This window comes from Podarcis raffonei, chromosome 10 (assembly GCF_027172205.1).
Source record: "Podarcis raffonei isolate rPodRaf1 chromosome 10, rPodRaf1.pri, whole genome shotgun sequence".
Taxonomy (NCBI): Eukaryota; Metazoa; Chordata; class Lepidosauria; order Squamata; family Lacertidae; genus Podarcis; species Podarcis raffonei.
The window spans coordinates 24269479-24279478 of record NC_070611.1 but is presented as its reverse complement, the minus strand read 5'-3'; the positions used below and the strand labels follow the sequence as shown (position 1 = coordinate 24279478).

The 10000-nt window shown below is 34.6% G+C and overlaps 1 protein-coding gene across 19 annotated transcripts in view; it reads left to right on the top strand.

Moving 5' to 3' along the window:
• FOXP2 (forkhead box P2) overlaps positions 1-10000 on the top strand; it is a 349270-nt gene that overhangs the window by 156714 nt on the left and 182556 nt on the right. For 17 of the 19 annotated variants that reach the window (XM_053406905.1, XM_053406902.1, XM_053406898.1 and 14 more), the window contains one exon: positions 6353-6530. The exons of 1 other annotated variant lie outside the window; for it this stretch is intronic. In XM_053406905.1, coding sequence (XP_053262880.1) covers positions 6363-6530 — 168 coding nt within the window. In that variant the 5' untranslated portion in view covers positions 6353-6362. Of the gene's footprint in view, positions 1-6352; positions 6531-10000 lie in introns of those variants that run through there. One more of the 19 variants, XM_053406913.1, reaches the window with a different exon arrangement.

Sequence of the window (10000 nt, the reverse complement as noted above, 5' to 3'; positions counted from 1 at the left end):
GATAGAATATTTGTATTTAGGATTGTTTTACTATGAAAATGCATGCAGTGGTGGTCATCCTAAGTGTGGCCTATTGTGGTGTGCTGGACATTGTATGTTTTTACAATACAAGCCTATGCAAGTTTGTTTGAAAGTCAGTCTCGTTGAGTTCAATGGGGCTTACTTCCCAGTGAGTTTGTTTTAGGATTGCTGCCTTAGTAATACATGATGAAGTTGCATGTTTGTACACTAATTCATGTGAAGAATAAAATGGGAATTGCCAGTTTTATTACATCATACCCGATATATAGCTGTGTTACTCACCCTTCAGCTTAGAAGTTTATTTGTATGTTCTGTGTGTGTAATTTCTATTGCTGGGATGGGAAATAGGAATAACAATAAATAAAAACATGTTATAAATAACTATATATATATACCCACAGACCTACTGTTTTAGTTTAGAAATTTAATTTTAGGCTGTCATTTTATACCGTATTTTGCTGCCAGTGTTACAGGATACTACCTTTTCCCCTTGGAAAAGAGGCTCAGTAGAAGGTAGTGAAGAATGGCAGGATGCATTTTGTCAATCTAATCTAGATCAGATTGCAGTGTAGAATTTGTCATTCCTTCGAGTGCCTAACCACACTGGCTTTCATCTAGAGATAGTTATTAGCAGCAAAATGTTGCGTGTTGACTACTAACACAAATGATAACAACTGCATGCAGCAGTCCTAGATGGCAGATGGTTGAGGTTTGCCTGCATGCATTCCTATCTACATTGTAAGACAGATGGCAAGACACACTGTCATCTACACTGTGCATTGCTGGTTAAATTGGCTAAATTGCATCTGGATCTCATTCCCCATCATTTGAGTGCTGTGTGTATAGATGCTGACCCAGCACCCTAGCTGCTTGATGTAGGCATCTTACTAGGACCAGTTTGCATGTTCGGATCCTGGTCTAGAAAGGTCATCCATTTCCCTGCGTGTCTGGAGTTACCTAACCAAATCAGGTAGCTCTGCTTGAGTATATAGGTAAAAACTTTGCCATTTAAAAATGACGATTCTCTTGATTTTAACTTAAATACAGTTGTTTTCTCCTTGAATCCCACCATCAAAAGTGGTACTTTAAGCATTTCAGTTACAATGGGCCTAATTATTTTAGGGACACCAACCAAACAGTGTATTCAGTTATTCCCATTCTTATGTCTGTCTTTGAAATGTATCATACTTTACATTTAAATGAGGGGGACAGAATGAAACTTGTTTGTATTGTTTTTCTTATTGCACATAGAGCAATAGCCTTATAGTTGCCATTTTGATTTATTATACAGTCATACATATTTAAGACTTTTACTGTACTAGTCTAGATTTTCAAGTATATTGTGCCTGCTATTAATTATGAATCGAGCCAAAGAGAGCACTTAAAAAAAATACATTATGATATTATTTTCCCCCAAATCTAAGTTCTGGTCAAGATTAAAAATGCAGAATGATGGGTATGTCTTAGTTTTTAAAGAGAACCAAGGAAAAAGTGTATTATAACATACAGGGTTATTGGAGGGGAGGTTCCACATATGCTCACAGTCCTTTAAATTCTGTGAGTGTGTTTGATTATGGGTGGAGGGATCTGAAATGATTAATTATTGGCAAAATGATGTTTTATCTAGAAGTTGCAATTGAGAGGTGATCTATAAAGGTATGCTATTTATTTTAAATTTATAAAACACACAAATGATGTGCAACACATTTTCTGCACATTTGAAGGTTTGAACATGCCTACGGGCACATATTGTATCACAAACTAATTTTTAAGTTTCAAAAGCAGTTTGTTATGCAGTACAACAGACTGCTGTTTGAGAGAACCTCAGGGCGCATGGCTCTAATTTCCAGGTCCTTTGGATCACATTTTGAATTTTTATCCTATACTTGCTCATTCCAGGTTTTTTTTTTTTTTTAAAGTTGCATTTTCACATTATATCTGCTGGAGATAGGGATGTGAAACCTTAACACTTCAAATATGTTGTGGAAGTCAACATTTATTTATAAACTCTTTAAGTACACTCATGTGGCATCATATTAAGCTTCATCCTATCTTATCATTTCTAGGCTACTGTTTGCAAGCCATTTATGACAATGGACAGAACTGACTTGGGTTTTCCATTTTAGGAGGTTTGTAGGTTACAAGCTTTAAGGAACAGAAAGTATTAACCTATTTTAAAATAATTAAGTACATATCGGATAGTACCTTACAGCTGCTAGATCATTCCTACTTAGCCAGACTCTCATTCTTGTCAACTGATTTTTAAGGGCTGTTAACAGTGAATACAAAAACTCCAAGGCTTTTTTTCCGTCTAGGAAGTTGATCATATGCAATAAAGCCTTCTGTCTCTCAAAAATGAGGCCCCCTAGTGGTGATTCAGAACTTTCACTTGCTATAGTCATTCATGTTTCTGAAGTTCAAAACAGCACCTGGCCCTCACAGGGTTCAGAGACCAGGAAAGCAATAAAGCAGTGTTGGAATCACACAAGGAAGAAAATATTTCACACTGTTCCATTCTATGCCAACATAACTCATTTTTTTTAAAAAAACACCAAAACAAACAAGTATAGAATTTTGTGCAACCCTATCATAAAAGTAGGGAGGTCTAATTGAGCTGTGTCTTTTTATCCTGCTATTTGTACAAATAAAAGACCACATCTTGATGCAAAATAAACACAAAAGCACTGTTGTGACTATAACAGGGAGTCATATACTAATTTATATAATAAGTGGTTGTGCACGCTTTATTCAAGATTATGGCTGCAAGAAATGGCATGAATTGCTGGGTGTGTTTAATGCTGGATTATAGCAATTTGAAACATGTCAAACACATGGCTAATGCCTCATGCTTCACTCATTCTTGCGTAAACCTGCATAGCCACCATCCATTATGCCCTTGGTAACAACACAATTCTGCAAGTAAATATTGTTACACTAAGTAACCTTTCAATTCAAGTTGTTTAGGAAGAGAAAATGCAATCTTGTGCAGTCAGTTTCAGTGTCACTTTAATGTTTCAAAAGGGAAGTGGTGTAGAGAATAAGTATCTGTACAGTGACTTGCTGATTTAAAGAAACCTAGAGAAAACTTAAGATTAGTGGCAAGGGAGAGCATGTAGCAGGAAGGAAAAGTGTATTCTTCTAATTATATAGTGTGAGGATTCCACTTGAATTGCCTGATTGTTTGTTAAATGCTCAGGTGGTAGCCTGTACTTCTCCGTTAACAGGAAGTACCTTTTGTGTGAAATATAGTTGAGGTATCTGAAGGCGGCTGTCTTAATTGTCATGCAATTTGGGATCCATGCACAAATTAACTTCAGGACGATGCACTGAACTTGGATAGTGTGTGAAAAGGCATGCTTTATCATAGTATTGGGGGAGGTTAAATCAATTTGGAGTGAAAATCATAAAATTGGAACAAGTACTTGAGTTTAGTCTGTTTATGAATTTGAGCTTAAGAAGAGCTTGCAGGATACCAACAGCCTTAAATATATATATTTTCAGGATGCAATATTTTAAGGGATTGACAGAGTCATGCTAACCACACAACAAGATTTTACCCGCAAAGTCCCTCTTCTGCTTGGAGCCCCCCACTGGCAAAATTACAAAGTAATGGTGTGTATCTCTAACCAGTACAACCTCCAATTTGAGAGACTACTTATTTTAACCTATTTTATTATGGTTATGTGAGCTGTATGTCATGTCAGAATGCTAGGCAGGTGTGGCTTACTTTGGAAAATATTTTCACTTTTTCCCCTCCTCCTTTACCATCACCAGCTTCCAAATTAATATTATGCTCTCTCCTTGTCCCTTTTCTGTGCACATTAAGGGTAGCTCAGACCTTGTATTCCGTTGCAGAAGTACCATTTATTGGTCATGTTTTGCTCAACTTGATTGCACAGGCTCACAGATCAACATAAGCTTAAAACTCCAAACTACACGTTAGGACTTTCTAAGGATACCAAAATCCGCGATACATTATACACCTTTCGGTTAGCATGAGCTGGAGGATGTTTAACCCTTTTCTTTCTTACTGTCCTCAAAGAATCGCAGATATGCAAAGATAATCATTTTGATTTTGAAGCTAGAGATTTCCAAAAATGTATGAACTATTTTGATTGGTTGGCTAAGCTACATGCTCACAGGGTTTATCTTTTTAATGCATGTAATTGACAACAGCACAAATATAGTCAAATATTTACTTTGTTGGTTTTTAAAAAATCTGTCTGAAGACATTCCTCCACCTCAAATAATTTAGGAGACACTGTGGAAAAGATGAGGTGTATGCTTTAAATGCATTTTAGTAACAAATGACACAATCCTATACTCATCTACATAAAGTAAGTCCCATTGGGTTTGGGAGACATACTCCTGTGTAAGTGGATGTAGGATTGCAGTCTAAATATATTGTTTTTAACATGTCTGTGGAATTGCAGGAGATATTATTTAGAATGCTCATATACCTAGTAAATGCTATCAGACCCCTTTTTCTGAATATTTTAAACTCTGTGCATGTAAAATTTATGCCTAATTTGAATACTTATTAGCTTCTTATTCTCAGGAAAAAAAGAATATTAGCTTAGTTTTCTTCTTGGAAAATTCATCTTCACGTATATCACATTTTTCATTTCTATTCTTATTCTTAGTTAATGTTCTGTAGACTGTTTAACAAGGGCTATTTGTTCTTAAACACATCTGGTTCTACAGTGGTTAACTGTGATTGTAACAGCTGCCCTTTATTTTACGTGAACTGTAATCATGTTTGTTGTGTTTGTGTCCTTCCTTCTTGACCAGAACTAGACTTTTGCTGTGTAAAGTTTTTTTTAAAAAAATGTTTATTCTATTTACCCTTTAAACCTTTCTTTATGAAAACTTATATTGCTGTTTAGCTGACGTTCTTAAGAGTGGCTTCAGCTGTAGTGGTCTGCTTGGTGTTTTTCTCTGATAGGAAGAAATTCTTGTGCACAGGCTGAACTGAGTTGAACAATATGTTGGATAAAGTAGCATCTGTGTTCTTTAACCAAGGTTGCTTAAAAAGATTGTTTGCCTACCAGGAGAGGTGCCTTTTAAGATCTCATTTCAGAAAGTCTGCTCTTTTCTTTTCCTGGAAATCTTTCTGTGTAATGTATGCATTATTACAGGAAAATGAACCGAAGAGCACCTTCAGCACAGTGTAGAATGTTAGTAGCTTTGAGAACAAAAATTGATGTTTCCATTTTACAGATGCAAAATGCACTTGAGATTCTAGTTTGTAAGGTTATGTTGATTCTTTATTTACTGCATGGATTTCAACTGATCTTGGCAGGACATCTCATTGCTATCCTGAAAGTACAGTATATTTATGCAGTGAAAATGATAAAACATTTATTACTGTAGAGAAGGTAATATGCATAATTTATGCTGTTTTTAGCACAATCATTAGTGATATTCTTGATAGATTTTATTTCCAGCTTTCATATCTAATACATGCTTGGAAAATTAATTTTATATCTTTCATTTATTTGCCTATGTTAAAATTGAGTTTTAAGTCATCTTCAAGTGAACAGTTTGATTGCTGCTCATGCATAAGCTTAATTACTTCCCAGGAAGGACAGTATTAAATGTTTTAAATGTCAGAAAAATAAATGAATATCAGCCGTTTGATTAAAAAAATAGGCAATATCTGACGTGTTTGCAGCAGGAGCTTTTTCTTAAAATGCCTCCAAGGCAAAATTTTATTTAGTCACAAAAAAGGAGAAGCCCATTATACTATTTATCATTGGTTGATACCATATGATTTGTAACACCCTTACAAAATTTTAATTTTGTATGATTAGCTGTGCATCATTAAACAACAGCCTTGCATAAGAAATGCTGTAAAATTCTGACAGAATCAAGATAGTGAATATTTTAAATAAGGCTGTATACTCATCCATGGTTGTCAAAGCTAGATAATAAGAAATACAGAGCAGTGTGTGAAATTGTGCCTTCATTTAAACTGGTTTGATAGGTAACTTTAAAATGTAGCTGTTCGTGAATGTTATTTGACCAGTCTGCAAGTATATAAGGTGTTGTTTTCCCTGTTAAATTTAACTGCACAAAGTGTTTCTTATAGGAAATGTAATTTCAGCAATTAGTGTGTCTACGAAAGCAAGGTTTGCTTTGCATTGCATTGCATTGCATTGCATTGCATTGCATTGCATTGCTTGCTTCTTAAATGACTCTGCAAGGATTTTTTCCTCTCTCCCCTTCATCTAAAGATGCTGTCTCTGTAATTGGCAGAGAGGGACATCTTGATAATGGAAGTGTGAAGGTGTAACGTGTGTGTTAATTGATACTTCTTAATCACTTTTAGGTATTAAGTCATGATGCAGGAATCTGCGACAGAGACAATAAGCAACAGTTCAATGAATCAAAATGGAATGAGCACTCTAAGCAGCCAATTAGATGCTGGCAGCAGAGATGGAAGATCAAGTGGTGACACGAGCACTGAAGTAAGCACAGTAGAACTGCTGCATCTGCAACAACAGCAGGTAAGTTTTTTTGTTTTGTTTTTGCTTTGTGTTTGTTTTCTTACAAATTAGATTTCCTTTAGTGACCTTTACTCTGATGTGGATTTTGTGCACTTTTACGATATTGCAGAAAGTGGAGAGTTTTCAGAGCATTATTTGTTGTTTGTTTGTTTTTTATCTCTCTTGCATGTTCACCTTCAAATATCAGATCTGTGTTTCTTATTCATAAAGATCTGCCTGCACTGGGATATATTGTACATCTTCTGTTAAGGGTGTGTGGTGTATTTATAAAAGTTGCCCCTATATCTTTTCCAGCAAAAATGGTTTTTTCTTCCCTAAAAAAAAAAGCACCTCCAGTTTCCCTGAGTGATACAGGGAAGGAAAATGTGATACTTAGCTTTCCACCAGAGGGCCACATTACTTGATACTTTGCATCCTACTAGAATGAAATTGTTCCAAAACTCAGTTAAGGTGAAAGGACCACAGTGACTTTTTGCAACATTCATGTTTGCTGGTGCTGTGATAATTGTAAATAAAATAAAATGGATGAATTTTTCAAATAGAAATATCGGTGGTGTGACTTAATGACCTGTTCACAGAGACTGAAAGAAAAAAGTACAATATAGGGGACCACATTTCCATTTGATACTTTAAACTGAATAACAGGTACTCTTCAGTATTTCATCTATTTTCATTTTTTATCAATTGGGAATCCAACTACCTTTGCAGTCAACTTTAGTAGAAAAAAGTAGAGAATAATTCTTTTTTGTTTTGTTTTAATGATGCTGCTTCTGCTTCTACTACTACTACTACTACTACTACTACTACTACTAATTTTTTTAAATGGCATTAGGGCACTTTCCCCCCTCAATTATGGGACCAAATCCTACTGGGTGCGGAGTGTCTTGTCTGAACTGCTGAGATGCTTGTGTTTCCTATTGTTCCCATTAGCTAAAGCAATTAGTTGTTCATGGCGCAGTACTGAGTACTTAATTTGTAAATAGGTATATTTTTATTATCAGCATCTGGATTTAATCAGAAGAGAAAATAGCCTTGCTGAAACTAAAGCTGTTAAAAATAGTTTTATTGAATTTTGCAAAATAAAACTGTAGTTGCATTGCTTTAATTTGGGCCTGTTGCCGCAAATGAGTGTGGTAGTTATTTGTTTTCTGGTTTTTAAGTTGTGTTTAATACTAAATAGCTTATGTGACTATTATTTGTTATAGATATAACAATTAAAATAATTTCAATTTGAAACCTGAAAAGTATCTGGGGATTTTTCAGTTCTGCATTGTTTCACATTCTAGTATAGACTCTTCAACAGCTGGCTCCCTCACTGTATTGTTTAACCATAAGGGGGGAAAGATACTTAATCTTCATTCTTATAGATCCTTCTTAAATGCTTAACATTCGTGCTATTCTACTGTAAAACAATTTTTTCTGCCAACCTTCCCTTTTGTTGCATCATTTAAACATGCACCTAGTTGTTTAATATTCATTTAGTATGTTAAAAAAGTTACCACCACCGTATATTACAGCAGAAAACACAGAATGAGAATAATATGCTACTTACTCATTTCTCAAAGCAGGAGCCCTAGTCATTTCTAGCCAATTTGTCCACAGAGTCACAGCTTCCAGGAGATAGCATTTGCAAAGACCACAGAGAATAACAATTGGAGATGAAAATATCCAGTTGAGTACTAATATCCGACAGGTTCTGAGGGGGACAGGCTTAGGGGCAATATTTTCCCCCTTCAAAACTGTGATTAGATCTTAAATAAGCAGACAGGCAAAGTAAAGCCCTGTGTCCACTTAATAGGACTCAGGAGGCATTTTATGGTAGGTTTAAATGCAGACTGAATCTGGAATATAAATCATCCCCCAAAACATGGTGTTATGGAACATAAGCACTGGTAAACATGAAATCTGTATCCTTCATGTGATTTTGAATGTGTTTTGGACTACAACTTACTCTTTTCACGTTTTCCGAAAAGCGAAGAGAAGAATAACGTGAGCAGTTTCATTGGTGCCACTTGAGGTATTGTCTAATTTGGAGAGAGAGAGAAAAATAGGTCAGAAATTGACATTTGAATCAACAAGAAATATACAAACTTATTTGTCTTTGTTTCTTTCTGCGCTTATGCAAAGTAAAGTGATCTTACATGTTGTATTGTAATTCTCCTTTCTGTTGAACTTTTTACTATGAGATTGAAAAACTTCACTGTTCTACTTGTGTGCAAGGGGCAGGTAGACTGCAGACCTTTTTAAATGCATGTTTTCTTCCACCACTTCAGTATAGTTAAGTGATCAGTTAAGGTTTGTGAATCGCATGCATGAAGTTCAGTTTAAAGTGCTTCATAAGCAGAGCCAGTCATTTGGAAACTGAGACATTATAATCAGTAAAATGATCAGAAACTGTTAAAGAAGCTAATATTGTAGGATTCCCCCCCTCCATTTATTTATTCTAATGGAGTATTTGTGCTTTTGGTGTGAATTTATAACATCACTAGGAGCCTTATCTAAAAGTTTGGCTAAAATTTTGCAGTGGTAATTTCTCAGTGATGTATTAAGAAGCAATGACAGCATCCTATTATTATTTTTTTGTAATATATAGCAATGATAAATAGTTTGAGTTCAGTCACAAGATATCAGGAGATCTTTAACTGAGGTATGACTAGAGTATAAGTAACTTTTTTTATCCCAGTGTAGATATTTGTCACCTTCCAGCTGAGCTATTTTCTTTCAGTTTTAATTATCCATCAGTACAATCAGTACAATAAGTCAGACAATAGAAAGCAATGTTTTTAGTTTTTTAAGCACTTTATGTCTAATCTGTTAAATCTATTTTCTGATCTATTAAGCAGTGTGTATAATGCCTATAAATAAAATATTTTTGATTAAATACATGGACAAATGGGACTGCATTAGATGTAGAATCTTATTTTGAGATTAGATTTGCAGAATTAATTTTGTGTCAGTAAGGTCAAAACAGTTGCAAAAAACTTGATTGCTTCACAGGGTAGATTTGAGCTTGCATTTGGAGTATTCATTAACTCTACTCCCCTAATACCATCTTTTTACATTTTTGTTAGGAATTTTCTGCTACTATTGTGTGTTAGGTAATTGTGCTTAAAGGCAAATCATACTATTTATCTACTATCAGTGTTTAAACTGTAAACCAAACAAACAGCAAAATTTATAGAAAACAGGAATATATAAAAATTGACCACAATATACAAATAATATAAATACAGCCAGAGAATTTAAATAACACAATGTATGTATATATTGCAAACAATTGTTTAAAATGTTTCATAGCAATTATTTCAAGTGTGTAAGAGTGTATACAATCTAGGATAAATAACATAATAACAAAAAATTAAATTGATGCTACTGATTATTTAAATTGCTTAGAAGCCCACAGGTATTAACAAAATATAGTAAGATGTAATGTTAACTGCTAATAAAGCAACCTATTTCTTAGAGGATTT